A 20,205-nucleotide genomic window follows, 5' to 3' on the forward strand; every position below is an offset into this window, starting at 1 on the left:
CTGTATTTTTTTCCCTTTGCTTACTTTATAAAAAAAAGTTTGTACTACACAGAATTATTTTCACTTTTGTCTACAGCTATATCAGTAAGGCCACCACAGATGTTTCCAATTACCTGCAAGTAGTCACATCACATGCAAGTGTATGTATTATCGCACGCTCAGTAAAAAAAAACTGAAACCAAGACATTATTTCAAGTTGCCAAAGTGAACCTGTATTTATAGAAAAAAAAAAAAACTCATTGAAATGTGTGCACATTAGATCTGTATCAGCACTTTGCCTTAAAACAGTTCCAAAAAACAATGTAATCCCAAGAATGAATCCAACTTGGACACATCTAGTATCACCAAGCGCAAAGAACACACCAACATACATTAAATAGTTGCATATAAAAATAAAACTGAGATAAAAAGGTAAAATACTTTTGAACAGAAGAAATGAACAAAGCATATGTACACCCAGCCTGACAAAAAGCACCCCAAGTTAATTACAAACTACAGTCAGGAAACTTGAATAGAAGAATATTAACATGGCTTATGGGTCACATTTACAGAAACGCTTGTCAGCTCCAACATAGACTACTGGCTGGCGTTATGCACTATGGCTGTGTTTAAGGAGCCGCGGCTGTTCACAGACTCCACATCTTTGCTTTCAAAGCTCGTGTCGTGCCCGGTGTTATTTGCAGAGGCAACGTTGGCCGAGTTGAATGCACCGGGGTTGTATTCATAATGGCCGATGCCTGGGGGCATGGACCAGCCAGCCGCCTGGGGCCTCGTGGGGACTGCGGTCTGGGGCGGACCAGAGGACCAGGAGGGATATCCAGCAGATCCAGCAGCAGAGCCCATAGCAGCCAGGTAGAAGGCCAGGTTCTGTGGAGCGGTCTTCTTGAAGGCTGACTCCATCATGTGCTGGTTGTAATGCTCCTTGAGCTGGGGCCGGGCTTCTCCCTGATACTGAAAGAAACAAGTGGTAGTTCAAGTTAGAATCAAATTTATATATTAAAAAAAAAATTAAATCCTAACTGTCTATATCCCAGCACATTGCTTTGACTGTTTCGTCTCGCCTTTAAGGTCATAACCGGACTGTGGTTAGACCTCCATTATGGACGTCTTATTCTATGTCCAGGCTGCTGTTTCTCTGTTATCAGTTAACAGGAAAACTGAGCAGGACAATTAGTCTGATCCCACTTTTACGCCATTACCATGTTGAGTTCTTGGTATCACAGAACCCCCTGACACTGAACTTATATACTGTAAATGATAGAGGCCACTTACAGGTGGGATATGCGAGGGAATATTTGTGAAGACTGTTCCACGAACTGGGCTGTCTTTGTTGGTGGTGTAGCGCTCAGACACCCAGCTCGTGTCTTTCTGGTGCCTCCTTAGCTTCATCCTTCGGTTCTGGAACCAGGTCTTGATCTTAAAACAAGATTAAGAAATTCCAATTGATAAGAACGTGTACAGGAAATTCAATTTTGCAGCGCACATGTCCAACAACCCTCTTAAATCCCTCACCTGTTTGTAAGTCAGCCCCGTCATTTCCGCCAGGTTCTTCATTTCAGCTGGGGTGAGATACCTCTGCACACTAAAGCGCTGGACAAGAGCATTCATCTGACTCTCCGAGAAGGCTGCCCGGGCCTTTGCTTTGGGGTTATTTCCGGAAGTAGTGCTTGGTTTCTTTGGGGCAGTTAAGGGCACATGTACAGAGGTGGCGGTGCTGTCGGTTCCCTCGTTCCCTGTGACCATAAAGGGCATTGGCTCTTCCTTGAGAGAGCTGGGAACGTCCTCGCCTGCGTCAGGGCTTCTGCTGGTTGCCTCATCGTCGAGATCTTGCTTCGCCCAAGTAGCCGGGTCGGCCTGGGGGAGATTACCTTCTCTGCTGCTGCCAGAGCTCCATGAATCTAAGTGAGGGGGGACACAAACAGTGAGCAGAGTGAGCACTAGTATAGTGAGTGGGGCCTTTATATAGGGCTAGTATATTCCAGTATGGATATAATGGGGGTCTGCCCCTAGTAGAATAGAGTCAACACTACAATGCATTTTATTTCATGTTACCTCAAAGAACACGAGTCTTTTACATTAATGTAAATATTATGTAGCGATTTTTCCGATATTCTCGACTTCTGTCGCCAGATGTCGCTAGTTTGCCCTTTTCCAGAAACACTCAGTAAAAATCAGTGGCGGGAATTTTTGGAGGCCCTTTTTAAACCAAGATGGATCTCAATTGGACTTCATGGTCAGTTCTGGAGAATGAAATCACAGCTTTTCACAGCCAACGGGGAGATGTAAGCACTGACACACATTGTATGTTAAGCTTTAACTGCGCCAGGTCAACTCTTGTAGAAAACGCTAACTGGGGGTCACACGGACGTACCGGGGGAGGTGTGCGCCTCGGAGTCGCTGGTTGAGTCGCTCCCGGCCCGCCTCGCCTCGTGTGTCCGTGCGTCGTAGGCAGCCCGGTGTTGTCCGGACAGCAGCAGACGGCCGGCCTGGGTGTCACCGAGGTAGACCACCCCGGAGCCCTGGTAGTGACAGTGACCGGGAGCGGCATGCTGCTCCGGGCTGCCCGGCGGGGACTCCTCTCGGGCCCTGGCGGTGGTGGCGTAGTAGGCCTGTGTCACCCCGGCGTTGTAGTTGCTCAAATCCGTGACTCCGGTTTCGCCCCAGCTGCTCAGGTTCCCGTGGTTTTGCTCGGGCCCGGGTTGGTACACGAGGCCGTAGGCGTAGGCGTGATAAGAGGGGTTGTAGTTGTAACTTATCTGCGACTTCCAGTCTGCCATTTCTGCAGCAGGTTTGATTAAAAAGTGTAAAAAAACAAAACAAACAAACGCAGCACAAGAAAAGCTCAAGTAGTGGTGGAAAATAGCTTTGAATCCAGCAAGCACTATATCAGAAGAGGCGACTAAAAGCAGGACCTGTCCAGTTAAAACAAGCGGGGGCCAATTAACGTCCAAACATTGCGCGCAGCTTCCTACAGGCTGTTTATAAAGTCGTGTGTGGGTGTGGGCAGGGATGTAGATTAAGTGGGTGTTTTGATTTGGACCAATTGATTCACCTTTCACGGGAGACAGTGATGCCCTTTCATTGGCTACCCAGGTTCAGTCTTTGCTTTTAAATTGTATTTGACCGGTTTGGAGACAAAAACTATGTAAAGTTTGGAGAGTTACTAAGTACCAACCATTTTTAATTAGTTCACTTCTTTAACGCTATCACCAAGCTCTTAAACATGTATGTACATACACTGAATTTCTTTTAGGTGGTGATAGTATAATGCAAACCCTGAACATGGACATACACTCAAACATATCAGTGTGAATGATAAATCCCTTAATGTGGATCCTAATGACCTAATCTTGTGTTAAAAAAGCATTTGGGTGTCAAAATCCAGTTTTAAGACCTTCATTAATTTAGCTGATATTGTTCTCAAGGCAAGGAAATGTATTCATGGTTATACAACACAAGGTTGTATAATGAAATGAAAGTTTGTTGCATATTTCATATGAACTTGTGTTTAATCAAATGATCACAGTATTCCAGCATAGTAATATGGTATGTAATCCAAAGTTTGTTCATTTCCCCCACCCCACATAAAGTTAATCCAACATGGGCTTTTCCTAGTTTTTCTCAAGTTTGTTTGGTATTTTAGATCTGTTGATATCCTGTTCTTAGGAGGTCAGAAATCTCTGTGGGTTTTGGTGAAAGAAATAAGTAGTAAAACACCAAGTAGACATCCTCATTAGAGAAATTACTGAGCTATACGGAGAAATTACACGTATACAAAACACATAGACCATTCTAAACATTCTAGTTATGTAGTAAAAAAACAAAACTGAGTGTTTGCTCAGTGTTTCATTCCTTTGTCCTATCGAATGTGAGGCTTTTGAGGCTCAGATGGTTACCATCGGTAGTGTTTGTTTAAGGAGCACACCTTCAGCATCGTTTATATCCCCAATAAGGAAATGGTTGTATTGGAACTCAGTGACAATGAAGCTCAGGCAAACAGCATATTTTTATGGGAAGGGTTTTTATATACCAAACAATTCAGACAGGTAATAAATAAAGTTATATTTTAACCTTAACATGCTGCCTTGTCAGCACATTAGCTTCAGTCATTTTTTAATCTTGCACACATGTAGAGTTTGAGCTTTAGTTCCAGATCAGTAGACTAAATCTAGTATCTGGTACTGAATATTTCTTTAACCACTAATACTTCTTCGTCAGCGTTATTGTTAATGATTGAAAACTGCAAATTTAAATCTAATGCAGTGGACCCACTTACTAAGAGGCATTCGACTGAATGTTGTTCTATGTAAGGACTATGCCTCAAACGTGATTAAAAATGTGTATAATTAGCTGACAGAGACTATAGCTTCAGAGCCCATCCCCCAATCCTGTACAGTGGGTTAGGACATGTTGACGCAACCTCCATAGCCCTATTTGCAATCCTTTTCACAAAGATGAATTAGATTAGCTTGCACGTTACCATCGAGGTTGTTTGTGTTGGCCCTGCTCGGCTGTATTGACGTGGTAATGAGTCAGTTAGTGACGAGACGATGGGAGAACAGTGAGCCTAATGGGCACATTAGCATTTCTACTGATCTCTGCCTGGACACAGTGTGTTTGTCTGATCGTGTACAAGCCAAGACATACATGAAGGGATCGCTGGTTTAGGTGTGTGTAGGGCGTGGGTGAACAGGTGTGCATTGCATTAGCATTGGTATGTGCTGAGCGGGCTACAGATTGGCCTTTGATGACCAGGCACACTGTACTCTAGTGTGTTTGTAAGGCACTGCTACTGGGAAAAAGGTTGATACATTTGAACATCAACATCATTGTAATCACTTATGGTTTGTTGGCATATGTTTTGCTCCTAGATAAACCTTGGGTCATTTTCCCAAGTATGCTGAATTTGACCTCTTGCTCTCCTCAGATGACACATTCCACGCTGGCCCTCTAATGGGTGTTTTGAGTGTGAAGAGCGAGGCCATCAGACTCTCTTTTGTTGTCTGAAATGTGTGCAAATAACCTCTCATGTGGCTACCTATTCCAGTATGGAGTCCCTTTTCCCAAGTGACCTTGGCCTGCAACAACAAGGCACTGTTGATGTAATCCTTTTCTGTGGTGGAAGAAGTACTAATCAATTCCTTTAGTTAAGTAACTTTACTTACTTTCAGTTTTGTATTATTACTGATTGGTGTAAGCATCACCTCAAATGTGGTAGCTGGTCAATTTAAGACGCATTTTAACTTATTTCTAGTGTAGGAAAATGTTGAAGTTGCATCATATTGTTAAGATAATCATAAGAGTAGGACCAATACTGAATTCAGAGTATATAGAGACCAATATTGAATGCTGAGAGCTCAAGAGAACAATTTCTTGAGATTTTACAGCTGAATAAACAATTACATGCTCTGGTGAACAAACTAGAGACTCATAGAGGCTCTGTATCTAAACTACCTCAAAAATACATTTGGTACTTCTATAACAATTTTGATAATCGATGCAAAAAAATATCAGCAGATGAATCAATAGTGAAAAAAATAACTAATAATTGCAGCCCTCCTCTCTACTGCAATTTCTTTCTCATAATACAGCTAATACTGGCAGAAATGTCAGCCTGGCCAATTTATTGGTCTAGCTGATAGGTGTTTCTAATATTTTGTCCACCCCATTCATATCTCTGAGAGTAGGCTAAATAACAAACACCTCTCTGTGTAACACAACGGATCCACAGCACCACAAACTACTCTTCCAAAATGCGTGTATGTTTTGTATGAATAATACAATATAGCTGTTAGATAAATGTGGAATAAGATGTACAATATTTCCCTGTAGTGGAGGAGTAGTATAAGGAAGCGTACAATTCAAACTCTCCACCTAATATCCTAACTTTCCACTGATTTATAATTGTCGCACCGTGCCCTCCTCTCCGGTGGGGGCGCTGTTTGTTTCCACCAGAGAACACTGAGAGCCGCAGGTCCCTTTAACTCAACTCACATGGAACTCCTGGCCGGTTCTGCCCCGCGTGCTGGCAGTTGAAGCATTAACGGACCAGACCGAGCTGGAGGTTCGATTCTGTCAGACTGCCGTTCGGCTCGATAACGTATAACGTATAACGTATAACTAACCGACGTCTTTCAAAGTGGGTTTTCACGACAAAACTCACGCAACTAGCGATTAACTCTGCCACAGAGGCGTTGTTGACATACTTGACAGGTGTAGCATACGTGGGACACCGCCGGTAACCACACCGCTAAACCGGCAACTCGTTCACTCGACTCGAAATATTAACGTCAACGGTTACAGCAGATTGACAGGAGGTGTGTCAGGTCTGAGCTTTCGAGATGACAGAGGAACTTGAGCAGATTCTTTCACAGCTGACACAGCCTGACAATGCAGTTATCCAGCAGGTAACGCCACAAATGACTTTGTTTAAGTTAACTTATCATTCATTTAGACACACACGACAAGTTGGAAAACTAACGGTTAACGGTTATCCAAATAAGAAAGCCAACGTCTGGTAACGTCTGGTAACGTACGGCTACCGTTAGCTAACTGTAAAAAGATCGGTCATGGTTTTTAGCCGTTATTAGCTGCCAACGGTCAGTTAACGCCAAGTAACTATAGTAACTAGCTAATTTAACGATCACCTTTATTTCTAAAAGCAGAAATCCAGCCTTGAGGCATTTGGCTGCACGTTGTAATGTGCACTGGTGCCATGTGACTTCTTACAATGATGTCTAGTTATGTGTGGCAGCCGGCCAACTTAGTGGCATCTCTTTTGTCCCCTTTAGGCCACAGCCCAGCTGAAACAGGCGTTCAAAGACCCAGCCATTATACCAGCCCTGTGTGCTGTGATGAGCGGCTCCCAGAATCCACAGGTATTGTGTCTGTGTGTGTGATTGTTTTATAACTTACTGTGGCGTTAATGTAAAGTTTGTGTATGTGAACTAGAGTGATTCTTGTTGTGTGCGTTCGTCTAAACTCTTAGATTCGTCAGTCAGCTGCAGTGATGCTGCGGTTGAGAGTGAAGAAACACTGGAAGAAAATTAGCCCCAACGACAGAGAGAGGTTTGTGCACTACTTTTTTTCATTGAAGTATTATTAAGTTAAGTGTGTTGTAGTGGTTATAGCCCAAGTGAATTTGAGTAAGTTGTAATCATGTTTGTCTTTATTCATACAGCCTTAAGGCAGTGGTGCTGCAGACCTTCATGCAGGAAGCAGAGTAAGTTATTCCATATATATATATATATATATAGTACGTATTATGTATAGTAACGTATATATAGTATTATATAATATTTATAGTACGAATATATATATATATAAATATATACACTAATAACTTCCTGTGTCTTAGGTGACCCAGATTTTATTTGTTGTAAATGCCGTTGACACAGATGAAATGTTACTTGAGTTCGTGTGGCCATATAAAGCTGTACACACTTCTGAAATGTCAAGTGTGAATGAGCCTGATTTCTGTGCATATATCTCTATATATATATCCACGTATGTGTGTTTTGCAGGCACACTGTGCAGCACTCGCTCTCCCAGCTGTGCGCTGTGATGGTTAAACATGAGACACCAGACCGCTGGCCTGCTCTGCTGCAGCTCCTCAATCAGTCCACAAAGAGCAGCAACCCTCATGATAGACAGGTACAGGATCACCTACAAATGGAGATATACGGTTAATACATCTACTAATTTAACAGTGAACAAATGATGGCTCTCTGGACTGATTAATAAGCTATGGATACGGATTAGTGTTTATTTTCCAGCCCGCATGACCCACAATTAACTTCTCTAAATATGGGCCACAATTCATAAGTGAATGATCAACTTAAGAGTTTGTTTGTTCAGAATTACTTAAACAATGCAGTCTTTAAATCATGTTGTGTTACACGCTCAATAACAGCCTTTGAATATCTGCACTGTTTTGTCCTCACAGATTGGCCTCATGCTGCTGAATAAGGTGATGGAGTCAAACCCGGAGCCCTTCAAGCCTCACTACTGCCAGCTGCTACAGCTGTTTAGTACTGTACTGCAGGACCACAACAACCCAACAGCCTTGTACTACTGCATCCTCACCCTCACAGCCATTACTGCGTACACCGGCACAGAAGAGATGGTGAGGCACTGTTACTGGTTTAACTTTGTCGTGTATAGACATTCAAACTATCACAGATGCCTTTTGATACATCGCAGACTAAGTTGAAGCATTACGGTGTAACTTGTATCTAAACACGGTCCTTTTGAACACGTGATGACGTTTTGCCTCCCTACAGAACCAGATGCGTTCTATCATCCCAAGTCTGATTGTGGCGCTGAAACACCTCATCAAGGCAGATCAGGTGATGGGTTAAAGATATTTTTTACTCATATTGTTGTTTCTGTTGCCAGTTACTTATATGAAAGGGTTTGAATAAATCAGACCTGTTAAGTGATGTGGTTTGTCTGTCTGCACAGACCCAAGCCAGCGAGGCCATGGAGGTGTTTAATGAGCTCATGGAGAGTGAGGTGTCCATCGTCGTCCCTCATATTGCTGACATTGTCCGCTTCTGCTTGGAGGTGGGAGCTGAACGTCTGAACTGTCTTTACTGTCCAGTTTTGTGTTCTGAATTTCACATTTCTAACAACCTTCAATATCAATGTTTGTGTCAGGTGGGCAGTGACACCGCACTGAGTGACTCTCTGCGGGTGAAAGCACTCTCTTGTATTGCCTTCCTCATCAAACTGAAGAGCAAGGTAAAGTCACTCATCGGCTGCTATAATTAATATATAATTATTTTTTTATATGCAGATAGTTGTAGCAGATCTTGAGCAGATGTTTGTCTTTGACTGTTCACTGGCTACAAATGAGCTCCTTTCCCCTGTTTTGGGACAACTGCAAAACTAACCTTCACTTCTCTGGGAAATTTCTCTACATCTACATTTGAGGAAGAAACATTTGCTGAGCTAATTACACACAGTGTCCAGAAACAAAGTGCTTGACTATGAACATTACATGGACTAAATGATGAAACAAAATCCTCCTTTTCCTTCTTTGTAGGCGGTGCTGAAGCAGAAGTTGCTGAACCCCATCCTGCAGGCCATTTTCCCTGTGCTGGTTGCAGCGCCCCCTCCTGGTGAGCAGGACCCAGAGGATGAAGAGGATGACAGCGGAGATGGCTCAGACAATGACAATCCCAAACACTGCGCTGCTCAGGTGCTTGTTTGTGTTGATATACGTATAAGTATTCTTATGTTGTATAACACAATGTACGTTGCAGTCATTTAGTAGATTCTTTGTGAAATTGCAACTCCATTAAATCTTGTTGTTGTATTTCCAGATTATCGACACGATGGCACTCCATATGCCCCCCGAGAAACTGTTTCAACAGCTGGTAGGTCAACTAGAAGTAGATGTTAACAATAACAGATTTGTCGTGTTTTTGTTTGTGTTGATTAATCTTTAAAACTGCAGTGTGCATTTAAATACCCCTGACTCTGTTACTGCCCCCTGACAATGTGCTCTCTCGTGTTTTAGATGCCCCTCACTCAGGCCTGCCTTACCAGTGAAAACCCCTATCAGAGGAAGGGGGCTCTTATGTGTCTTGCTGTGCTGGCTGAAGGTTGTGCTGACCACATCCGCACCAAGTATGTCCAGTTAACATGGAAAAAGCTTCCTATGCTTTTTTAAAATTCATTTATTTTGCTGTGAGCTGCATATCCTCTGTGAGGGGGGGTCTGTTAGCTGACTAATAACAATCAGCAGAGTTTGAGTACATTCATCTTTTTGTGTGCGTCTGTGATAGGATGTTGTCATCAGTGCTGCAGACAGTGTGCCAGAGTCTTTCTGACAGTAATCAGGTGGTGCGCAGTGCCGGCCTTTTTGCCCTCGGACAGTTCTCTGAGCATTTACAGGTGAGTTCACACATCACATCACATCACAGCAACATTTTTTGAGAGTATAGTTTGAATGAAAAGTGTATTTATTATTTATATTTATTACTCAGCGTTCAGTGAGGGCTTCAGTTCAGTTCAATGAGTTCAGTGGGTGGATACCAATGACAGTACAATATCACGTCTCTTGGCATCAGCTCACTTTGAGTATTGATTGATTTTCTAAATATAAGTGCACCTGTAAATCTGTGGTTTTACAGAATATAAGAATATAGAATATAATATGTTCACTCTGTTTTCCACCTTTTCTTCCAGCCTGAAGTGAGCAAGTATTGTACAGAAATAATGCCTCTGCTGCTGGGATACCTGTCATCCTTGAACCAGGCCAAGGTCGGCCATGTTACTAAGGCCTTTTATGCCCTAGAGAACTTCATGGAGAACCTAGGTAACTTGAAAATAGGTTAATGCAGTGACTGACACACTGCACACTGCACAATGAAACATTAAACTTCCACAAACATGAACCTAACTTTGAAACTTCTACTCAGTTTAAAAAACAACAACATACTTTTCAATGAACCAGTAAAAAAACAGTCAGTTATTCAGTATGTTCAGTATTATTCATTAGTTTCATTTGTTCCATCATACAGTGTAACTTTATTATTACCAATGATTTATCTTTTTGTTTTGTTTTTGTAACAGGATTTACTTTATTTGCTCTTTCTGTTTTGCTGAACAGGAGCAGATATTGAGCCGTACCTGCCCACCCTGATGGAGACTATGTTGTCTGCCCTCAACAACACTGAAAACCTCAAGATAAAAGAGCTGGCTGTGTCTGCCATAGGTGCTATAGGTAAGAAGCTGTCAAAGACCTTCAGTGTAAGTTAAAGGTTTAACACATTATGTCTCACTGTGTTCAGTTTTCTTCCAAATTCAAACACAAAAACACACAAGAAGATTTTTATTAGAAACGTAATGGTACTTTTTGAGCACTTTCAAGTCTATAGGGTCATTTAGTTTAAAATGGCTTTTTCTGATGCTGATGAGCCAAACAACACAGCAGGTCTTTAGTGGCTGAAGGTGCTATTCATGTCACGCTACTCTTGTAAGATGTCAACCTGTAAACACTTGTGAAATGACCGTGGTCCCCTTTAACCACTGTCTTATCAGCCAATGCTGCCAAGGAGCTGCTGGTGCCCTACTTCCCTCCAGTTATTGAAAGTCTGAAGGCCTTCCTGACTGCCACCACGGAGGAAATGAGGTCTCTGCAAACTCAGTCCTTAGGTAGGTAAACCCCAGAGGTATGCAAAGGAAAAGGAAGACGTTTTGATGTTGGTACATTTAGAACAAAAACATTTTCTACCACTTAACCCCGGTGACATCTTGGCGCCGCTGCTCGGTGACAAGATGTTTTCTTTTGGAAGGTTAAAACTGAACCTTAATGGTGGGCTGCGGGCCAAAAGCAAAGACCTATTGTATTGTTCAGATGCAAAATGGTACTGTGATCCCAGGTTTCCTTTAGGAAGCCCTGTCATTGAGCCGCTGTAGTTTCAGTTTACTCCGTTATGGGAACAAAACATTGCATCAACACAGCAAACAGCGTGAATGAATGAATCCGTGTTGATTATATTCTGCTGCTGTTGTTAGATACTCTCTCTGTGCTGGCGCGTACCATCGGCAAAGATGTCTTCAGTCCCCTTGCTGCGGAGTGTGTCCGGCTGGGCCTCAACCTCACTGACACCATTGACGACCCTGACTTGAGACGCTGCACGTATGTCATTTAGTGTGTGTGTGAATGTTTCGGGGCTTTTTGCCCGTCCACACACAGAGGCTGTTAGCATACACATAATTGTTATTATCTAAATAATATTCTACAATAACATAAACCCACTTTGTTTTCTTACTTTTACTTGACCTCTCTCTGTGTTCCTCTGTCAGGTACAGTCTTTACTCTGCTGTATCCACAGTCAGTCCAGAGTGCCTGACTCCCCACCTCACTGCCATTACAACAGTCATGCTGCTCGCCCTCAAGTCCAATGAAGGCATTACGGTATAAAGCACACAGACAACACTCCTAAACCTACAGGCTGTTCACAATATAAATAATTCATCATTTCACTTCTTATCCTCCTCACTCCTCTCTTCAGGCTCACCTTGAGGAGGACAAGACTTTTGTCCTGCTGGACGATGACGACGATGATGACAATGAGGGAGAAAAAGATGTGGATGATTTTCTGGAAGATGACGCTGAGACGGATATCCATGATGTTGCAGGGTTAGGGATCATAAACGTTCCCATGCAGGTGGATGTTTATTCACTACCCCTGCTCTCACTCTGTGTGACACCACGTCTATTCATGTGTCTCTCAGGTTCAGTGTGGAAAACGCCTACATCGATGAGAAGGAGGACGCCTGTGATGCACTGGGAGAGATTGCCTTCAGCACGGGGTAATGAAGACCTTTACAGAGGATCCAGTCTCATAGAGTCTCATAAATTACAGTCTGTCTTATATTTCTTGTGTGTGTGTGTGTGTCTATATTTGAACTTGTTGGTGTTTCCCCTGACAGTGTTGCCTTCCAGCCCTTCCTGGAGTCCAGCTTCCAGCAGGTTTATGAGCTGAGAGATGTAAGTCACTGTGGCTGGTGAGCCCCAGTCATCCCTCTCTGTCTAATGTGCTGTAAAGGACACTGCGGTCTGTGTTTGTGCATACATTGTGTCTCTGTGGGTTTGCCTCTGTCTATAAATAGAAGTGTCTGTAGGTAGATGGATAATGTTAGTCTTGAACTCCGAGCATGTCTTCTATCATCATATAAAAGTAATGTATTTTTGTGGGACGTTTCTCTTTTTGTGTCTGCGCCGGTTTCCTCCCACCTCAAAAGAGATGTTTGTTGGATGAATACTCCTCCAATCGACATTGACCAAGACACCTCAGAGCTGGAGTTGGTCCCTGAGAACTGCACGCAACGCATTGTTGGCATTGTTAATGTTAATTAAGAAGAGACACATTTTCCCCAAGAGCTAAGGATATCAAATAATAATTTAGTAATAATCCTGTCTTGATTATTTACCTTCCTCTGTCCAGTGGGCAGCTGTTATTCTTCAAGAAAGAAACCTTTAGATTATCTGTTAATTGTTTTGTTTAACACTTCTGAGTGGCAGGTGCTTGGTCTTTTAGTCGTGACCCCATAAATCACTGCTCTATGCAACACTACCCATTGTGCTGTAACTTGATACATTTTTGTACCTTCCCTCACTAGTTTCCCCACGAGGACGTCCGCAGGGCAGCATTTGGAGCCATGGGCCAGTTTTGTCGAGCTCAGCACCAAGTGTGGAAGGAGACTCCCACTGAGGCTAACCATCAGGGTAAAGCCTCAGGAACTCTGCACTGCTGTCACTATTGTTTAGGAAATACAGAAATTGGCAGCACTGCTTTCTGCTGCAGTGAATATTATGAATGAACGTCATCAATCGTGGAAAGCAGGCTCTAAACAGATCTATACTTTACTCTATCATTAGCTAGGTAACCAGTTTTTTAAGAGCATGTTACCAGACAGGTTATTGCGGAGTGCAGATCATACTTATTTTTGTAAGTTCTTGAATCCTATTTCCTTCCGATCTCTGGGTGATTTCGCTGTGCGATGTATTCCCTATTGCTGGATTTATGGTGAGCGTAGTAGCACTGGGTTGGCTAGTCCGTTGCTTTGGTGGAAGATCCGGGGAGTGCAGATACAGCAGCGCATGATCTAGCTGGGAGAGGGTTGTTTTGGTAGAGACGAGGTCAGGGTATAGTGATGCAGGTAGCTGAGCGCTAGCGGATATAACGTTTTGCACAGAGTATTCGATCCACTTAACACAGAGCGCGCCTCACCACCATAGAGAGGAAGTCTATGCAAGGATCCGAGATGTTTCTATATATAAGCCCTATCACAGACTACTAGACAATGATATGGTCATCATCAGACAATGCTGCATTCCGTGATTGTAACTCAAGAAAAAGTGGGTAGATGAGAGGAGGTACTGATCATATAGTAGATAGATGCAGGTGGTAGGGGCCATTTATTCTATGTGAGAAGCTAAGTTCTATATGTATTTTCTGGAGGATAGGTCGATCATGCGCAGTAGTGTTGTCTCTGGGTACGTTCAGTGTTTACTGTTCATGATCAGGGCGGTGGTGGTGTGGTGTGGTGATGAGCCTCAGTGCCAAGAACTAACAGATTGTGCGTTATCCTGTCTATCATATTTCAATAGGTTCATCTCAGCAGTTGATAGATTCAATGTGATACAATGTGGTTCACTATCAATTTGATGTTTTTCTTACGACGCAACACATGTGTATCCGTCGAGGTAATTCGATTCATGTCTATGTGTTTTGGTTCATTCTACACATGTACCATGCAGGGTCATCAATCTCGATGGTGTGGAACACATATAGTTTCTTAAAGTTCAAGGTAGGTGTCTTTGTTTGTATTACTTATAATGAGATTAACATATTTATAGTTGAATTGGTAACACTGAAGCAGCCGTGTCAGTTTTAAACTTTCGTCCACGTCACTGTCCGTTCACTCCGTGTGCTTCCTGTCGCTATGCTTTCTGGTTCAGGCGGAGTATGACGCTATGCTCCAGGAGTTTGCCGGGGAGGGAATTCCCCTGCTGGCTTCCTCTGTGCCTGCGGACCACTTCGCCCCTTTCCTCAACGACCTGCTGCCTCTCATCATGAGCAAAGCTGTGAGTCCCGACGTCCTAACAGGCACAGCAGTTCAGCAGAAGTCTTACATGTCCGATAGTGATGCTGTAACTCCAGAAACTGCTGCTGATTTCTTACAAAGTGCAGCAGAGAGGGAGTTACTCTAAACTCTTTGCAACTACAAGAGATCAGACTTTGACTTTAAGATTGGTTGATTATATACAAGAGACATTTGTATGTTTAAAAAGACCTGACTGGAAACAAGGACACTGTGGCAAAACAGTAGCTCACTCTCTGTATCCATGGAGTTATTTATATCTATAAAACGAGCTCATTAGCTTACTGCAAGCTTATTGAATTTTTAACTACAAGCAAGGACCTTTTTTTGGAGCCATTAAAGGATTGGGGTAGAAACACTGTCATAATGGTACAAAACGTTTCTATTTAGACGAGCTTTATCGCCACAAAGTAATGCTTGGTCAGTATCGCACTCATTCATTTTCTTTCTCCCTCAAAAGAAATCCTCGTGCACGGTGGCAGACCGGTCCTTCTCTGTGGGAACAATTGGAGAAATCCTGCACGCCCTTGTGAGCGTGTCCGGGGGCCGGGGCGTGGCAGGCCGACTGTCCAATCGTCTGCTTCCCGTGCTGGTAGCTGGAGTGAGGGACAGCGATCCTGAGGTCCGCAACAACAGCGTGTTCGGACTGGGCTGTCTGGCCCAGGCTGCTGGACCCATCATTGTGTCGTATCCTTCTCACTTGTGTGTGTTTCTGTGAGAGCGGACGTGTTGTGTAACAATGCACGGTTTAAAACATCAACCTCACACACAGCTGTTCCTTAGTGAAGTGTGTCGCAGAGACTATCCCATGATGCTGTCTGTGTTCTCCAACATGCTGACCAAAGAGTCAGACCTCAGGGTGATTGACAACCTGTGCGCTGCCCTCTGCAGGATGATCATGAGCAATGTAGACGCTGTCCCTCTGGAGCAGGTATATTTGCTGTGTGCACCTCTACTGCCAAGATCGTTTCTATTTCAGCCACCACAAGTGATCTTTACTCCTGACAGCACATTTTCACACGCAGGAAATTCAGTGAAACTTAGGTAGCTCAGTCCAATCACACGGTGTGCTCAACAGGTGGTTCCTGCACTGGTGGCTCGTCTTCCCCTCAAAGAAGACATGGAGGAGAACAAGACGGTGTTCAGCTGCCTGGCTATGCTCTACACCAACAGTCCTGCTCTGGTACAGCACAAGCACCATTAACACGCTGTTACAGTCTGTGTAGAAGGTATATGTGTTGAGATCGAGTGTTGAAAGCACTACAGGTACAATTGGTAACCAGTTCTGTTTCAGTGCTTTACCTCACGCCTGAAAGGGGTCGTTTTTAGATTTTCTTCTGACAACGAAGATGTTAGAAAGTGAGGGAAAGTACGTTATTCCTTCTGCAGCAGCTGTACACATGTAGAAACCACGATCAGGCAAATCTTTCGCTTATTTTTTTAATGACATTTTGTTATGTTTTATACAGTATTAACACACTACTGTGTATTTAAACTCTCTACATCATGCAATCTTAAAGAATTTAGACAAATGTTTAGCAATTTAACAAGACAGAGAGATGAACACAGGATGCACAAAGCTAAACATTCAATTCAAAAGTGTCCGTTTTAATAAACTGCCTTGATGACAGTCCTGAAATAACATATTCCTTCTAATCTTTTTCAAATGATTCTATTTCTTTTCTTTTTTAGATTGTGAAGCTGATGAAGCCCATAGTCGCAGCTTCCAGTCATGTCTTTGGCAACAAGAGCGTTGACACAGGTGAATAATTCTTCAGTAACAGGCAGCCTGTTTATATAAACTGCACTGACTCATCCAAACTAAACTCAAAGCTCAAACTCTCTTTAAAGCTATGTGAACATCTTATGTGACTGAAAAATACAGAGACCCTCGTACAGCCTCCACTGATCATCCTCCCTCAGTCCCTGCAGGGTTCTCATCAGCATGCTGCTGGAACGTTCCTCATCTGTCTTCACTGTCTTTCTGTCATCCCTCAACTCTTCTTTTGTCTTTCCTCCACAGAGACCCAGAACACTTTGGCCGTGCTGATGAAAGAATTTGCCCAGCACCACTCTGCAGACTTCCAAGCAGCGGTGACCTCACTTCCTGGAGAGCAGAAGGCCAAACTTAGCGCGGCCATCTCTGCCTCGTAGCGCGCACACACATTCTTCCACTCTTAGTGAAAGCCAGCCAAAACTATGAATTTTTATACTGTAGGTGGACAATGGGGCAGTTATTTGAGACGTTTCCCCAAAGTGATTTAATACAGCACTTCAACCATTCTAGTAGTTATTATCACATTCAGCAGCTATGCTTCAGAGTACTAACTTTTAATTTATTTGCTCACATGCATGCTATGTTGAAGTTTTATTATTTTAAGAGTTAGGGTTTACCATCCTGTGTTGTTACATTGTATTTTGTTTCCCTGTTATTCCTGTAAAGTGCTACTATTAATTGCTGCTGTCCCCTCTCTGCCTGTTTGGACAGACATCTGGCTTTCCTATCTGAGTGTGAAACAATGAATTTGATCTCCTGATAAATGTCATTTTTCATTCCCATCTCCCAGTGTAAGTCAGTGGACTGTAAACCTCTGATCCCTATGTGATCTCTTCTAGCGTTGCCTTACTCAGAGAGTTATCAGCTGCTTACGAAGGGGTTTCTCTAATGGGCTGTGTGAAACACTGCAGCGAGAACCCCCAGAGCTCACTGACTAATACGGAGCTGATAGGCCACACTCAGTTGTTATATAAAAACAAACAAACCACTTACTGTTAGCGCTAATAGCAGCTCAGCCTGTGACTGTATGCAACACATCCTGCAACACATATTTAACATATTTAAGTGCAAGAGATTTTTACAAATGCTACAAAGACTTTACCCCATGCTACAATGCATCCAACCTCCGCTCACTGTAGAAAGAGAAACTGTGGACACTTTGAAACCTCTAAATAAATGCAAACTAGCAACTTGAAATCAAAATGGAGTTTTTAAAAATTGCTTTGCCGTGGACTCTGCTGCTCCTCAGATCTCCCGCTGTCCCTGGGCCTCCGTAATGACCGGCTGCTGCTTTTCCAACGCCATAGTCATCTGCACCGGTGTCAGTCCGTCCTCCCCTGCCACAAACAAACAGGCTTATTTGAAATGCGTGCGCAGATATATCCGCCTGCGCTAACGCTGAAAGGGACAAATACCACACCTCCGTAGCAGCTGTGGAAACACGAGCTAACACACAACACCACAGGAGATACATCAAACAGGTTTAATAATTCCTGTTGAGGTCCGAGGCTTTATCTGGACGCTGATGTAATGTTTACAGTGATCTCATTGCAGTGCCAGCCTGACAGTTCACCGTTATCGGAGAGGGCGCCGCAGACTGGCAGGGCTCAGGTCACATACAGAAATAAACCCTCCATTATAACATCAACCATGAATCAAACCCCGAGAGAGCTGACATAACGGCACTATGTTACATTTTAAACTCGACAGGTGTTAAATTGCAGCGTTTTGCAGCTGGACTGATGGAAACGGCTTCCCCACCTGTAGATGTGTGTTTCCAGGGCAGGATGTTCATTCCTGTGCGACAGAAGGAGCGGTCGGTGTGGGCCTCTGTGCTGTACAGGACTTCCTGGAGCTGCTTGTCTCCAGGCTTCTGGGCTTTCACTCTCACCTGCAGGAGGACACACAGTGCTCGTCATCTTACCGCCCTGCCTCAGACCAAAACACGAGCTCTAAATGGATCTGGAGCTTCAGTGGCCGTACCTCGAGGATGGTGATCTCTTTCTCCTTCAGCTTCCCTGCTTTGTTCTTAACCTGGGTCTTCTTGGTGTCCACCCACACCACCCTCTCCTTCACCTCGGACCTGAACGCACACAAGCACACAAACTTGTTAAGCAATGCATATCAGAGTGCTCTTTTAACCCCCCTCCTCCCCTCACTCACTCTTGGATGCCCAGGTCGGCCAGTGTCGTGTCCAGAAAGGGGAACGGTTGGTGCGCCGGGTCGGGCTGCACCTGGACGGGCAGGGTCACCGACATGGGGATCTCCCACTCCAGCTCAACGCGCACCATCTTGCCACGTGGCCCGGGGGAGTCCCTGCCTGCCGGGCTGTCCTGTCCCCCGTCGGCCCGCTCCACATCGGCCTCCTCCAACAAGCTTTTTGTCTCGTCCGCTGCCAGCTTGACTTTCTGATCGGTATCTCAAACAGAATAAGGCGCCGTGTCTCTCGCCTTCAGCCCGCTTTATCTCTGACTGATGCTCGCCGTCTGCACCTCTTTGTCTCCAGCGGCCGTGTTGTTGCAGATACCGACTGGCCCTGCTCTCCTCCTGCTCTCCTCCTGCTCTCCTCCTGCTCTCGGGGGCCGATGATTCAGAGCTCTGCCTCTTCTGATGATAAAGGCTTCTGGAAAGTGTGAGAGAGAGTGTGTGTGTGTGTCTGATGCCAGCACACTTGTGTTCGGCCCCCCTGGCTGATATAAGCAGCCGGTATGAATGTGTGTTATGTGTCACTCAGATGTTAGGTTTATTAGACTGTCAGGGGGGTGATGGACGGATGGTGGTGTTTGTACTGCCAGGTGTGTGTGTGTGTGTGTGTGTTATCTCTGAGCAGGCGTGGGTGAAGTGTTTATTTGTGTATGTTCGGACTGTAAATGGAGAAGGTGTGTGATTCTTTATGACTTCTCTTTTGTTCAAACCTTTTAAATGTATACATTTAGTTACATAAGACGTGACAACATGCTAAGAGGTCACTAGAGGTTCAGCGTGGACAGATTTATGACTGTAATGAGATGATCCACCATATCTACACCTCCACTTATCATTTGTTCCTCCTCCGTTCTCATTTCTCTGACAGCTGAGGTGAGCGGGAGGTTGATATATGGGCCGTTCACAACGCCTCGTCACATATTCAACTTTTGAAAAATCCCTGCTCCGTTTTACAAAGGGGGACACAAACATGGGACACGTGTCGTCCCCGTGGCCGTGGAGCAGGTATACGTTGTCCTGTACGGCAGAGATCTTTTTCCAACCAGTCCATGAGCAACCACAATAAACCCTCTGGCACTGATCGCCGCCTCCCGTCAGCACTGCGGGACACAGATGATGTAAAGGCCCGGGAATGTATGGAGCATAAAGGGAGGCTGAGTGTTTAATCAGCAGCTTATGGGAGCACATGTTGGATTTCCAGTGGATCACGTGACTACTTGTGCGTGAAAAGGGTCGTTGTTGGTGAACGCAGAGAGTTGTCACTTGAATGTATCCACACAGTGAAGTCCCACTTAGATTTAGCAGCAGGAGTGGAGTGGGACGCCCACTGTAACCTCTGTTTGTGCCAGAGGCGACTAACCGTCAAGCTGCTTTTGAGCTGTATTTTTGGATCAAAACATTACGTGGCAGTGGAAAGGACATTTCCTGGCACAGCACCGCAACCTGAATGCATCACAAGTGGTATCAACAAAAGGACCATTCTTCTGTGTTGATGTGAAGGAGGATTTCTGTTCTGTGACTGCAGCACTGACCTCAGCTCAGGCCTCTCAGTCACAGCGAGGTGCCACATGAGGATGTTACTCCTACACACACACACACAC

General features: G+C 44.2%; 3 protein-coding genes across 3 annotated transcripts; 1 reads left to right on the forward strand and 2 right to left on the reverse strand.

Annotated features, from left to right (window-relative positions):
• Positions 1 to 189: 189 nt before the first annotated feature.
• Positions 190 to 2,777, reverse strand: nanog (nanog homeobox). Its single transcript, XM_035652301.1, has 4 exons — positions 2,372 to 2,777; positions 1,513 to 1,898; positions 1,273 to 1,416; positions 190 to 951 (listed from the first exon to the last, which is right to left on the reverse strand). The coding sequence occupies exons 1-4, from the start codon at positions 2,775 to 2,777 to the stop codon at positions 577 to 579; spliced, it is 1,311 nt and encodes a 436-aa protein (XP_035508194.1). The 3' UTR covers positions 190 to 576.
• Positions 2,778 to 5,991: 3,214 nt separating this feature from the next.
• On the forward strand, positions 5,992 to 17,223 carry ipo4 (importin 4). Its single transcript, XM_035656567.1, has 28 exons — positions 5,992 to 6,407; positions 6,792 to 6,878; positions 6,989 to 7,068; positions 7,181 to 7,222; positions 7,524 to 7,653; positions 7,946 to 8,125; positions 8,283 to 8,348; positions 8,464 to 8,565; positions 8,659 to 8,742; positions 9,047 to 9,202; positions 9,327 to 9,380; positions 9,524 to 9,633; positions 9,792 to 9,900; positions 10,195 to 10,324; positions 10,619 to 10,732; positions 11,050 to 11,163; positions 11,527 to 11,650; positions 11,818 to 11,929; positions 12,027 to 12,154; positions 12,250 to 12,327; positions 12,448 to 12,505; positions 13,138 to 13,337; positions 14,398 to 14,605; positions 15,083 to 15,309; positions 15,421 to 15,553; positions 15,701 to 15,805; positions 16,315 to 16,384; positions 16,646 to 17,223. Exons 1-28 carry the CDS (start codon positions 6,342 to 6,344, stop codon positions 16,774 to 16,776), a joined length of 3,198 nt encoding a protein of 1,065 aa, XP_035512460.1. The 5' UTR covers positions 5,992 to 6,341; the 3' UTR covers positions 16,777 to 17,223.
• Positions 17,224 to 17,602: 379 nt separating this feature from the next.
• si:ch211-196f5.2 (uncharacterized protein LOC556372 homolog) lies at positions 17,603 to 19,100 on the reverse strand. Its single transcript, XM_035652314.1, has 4 exons — positions 18,563 to 19,100; positions 18,383 to 18,482; positions 18,161 to 18,290; positions 17,603 to 17,736 (listed from the first exon to the last, which is right to left on the reverse strand). Exons 1-4 carry the CDS (start codon positions 18,688 to 18,690, stop codon positions 17,645 to 17,647), a joined length of 450 nt encoding a protein of 149 aa, XP_035508207.1. The 5' UTR covers positions 18,691 to 19,100; the 3' UTR covers positions 17,603 to 17,644.
• Between the last annotated feature and the right edge of the window lie 1,105 nt (positions 19,101 to 20,205).

This window comes from Morone saxatilis, unplaced genomic scaffold, assembly GCF_004916995.1.
Source record: "Morone saxatilis isolate NCDOM2014 unplaced genomic scaffold, NCSU_SB_2.0 Contig0, whole genome shotgun sequence".
Lineage (NCBI taxonomy): Eukaryota > Metazoa > Chordata > Actinopteri > Moronidae > Morone > Morone saxatilis.

Excerpts from the sequence above, each read along its gene's own strand:
- nanog (XM_035652301.1), bottom strand. The coding sequence starts at position 2,777 with ATGGCAGACTGGAAGTCGCAGATAAGTTACAACTACAACCCCTCTTAT. Across the intron at positions 1,899-2,371 it reads CGAGGCGCACACCTCCCCCG|ATTCATGGAGCTCTGGCAGC; the intron begins GTACGTCCGTGT and ends CCCCTCACTTAG. Across the intron at positions 1,417-1,512 it reads CGGGGCTGACTTACAAACAG|ATCAAGACCTGGTTCCAGAA; the intron begins GTGAGGGATTTA and ends TCTTGTTTTAAG.
- ipo4 (XM_035656567.1), top strand. The coding sequence starts at position 6,342 with ATGACAGAGGAACTTGAGCAGATTCTTTCACAGCTGACACAGCCTGAC. Across the intron at positions 8,126-8,282 it reads ACACCGGCACAGAAGAGATG|AACCAGATGCGTTCTATCAT; the intron begins GTGAGGCACTGT and ends GCCTCCCTACAG. Across the intron at positions 11,164-11,526 it reads TCTGCAAACTCAGTCCTTAG|ATACTCTCTCTGTGCTGGCG; the intron begins GTAGGTAAACCC and ends TGCTGTTGTTAG.
- si:ch211-196f5.2 (XM_035652314.1), bottom strand. The coding sequence starts at position 18,690 with ATGGTGCGCGTTGAGCTGGAGTGGGAGATCCCCATGTCGGTGACCCTG. Across the intron at positions 18,483-18,562 it reads GCCGACCTGGGCATCCAAGA|GTCCGAGGTGAAGGAGAGGG; the intron begins GTGAGTGAGGGG and ends GTGTGCGTTCAG. Across the intron at positions 18,291-18,382 it reads AAGAGATCACCATCCTCGAG|GTGAGAGTGAAAGCCCAGAA; the intron begins GTACGGCCACTG and ends GTCCTCCTGCAG.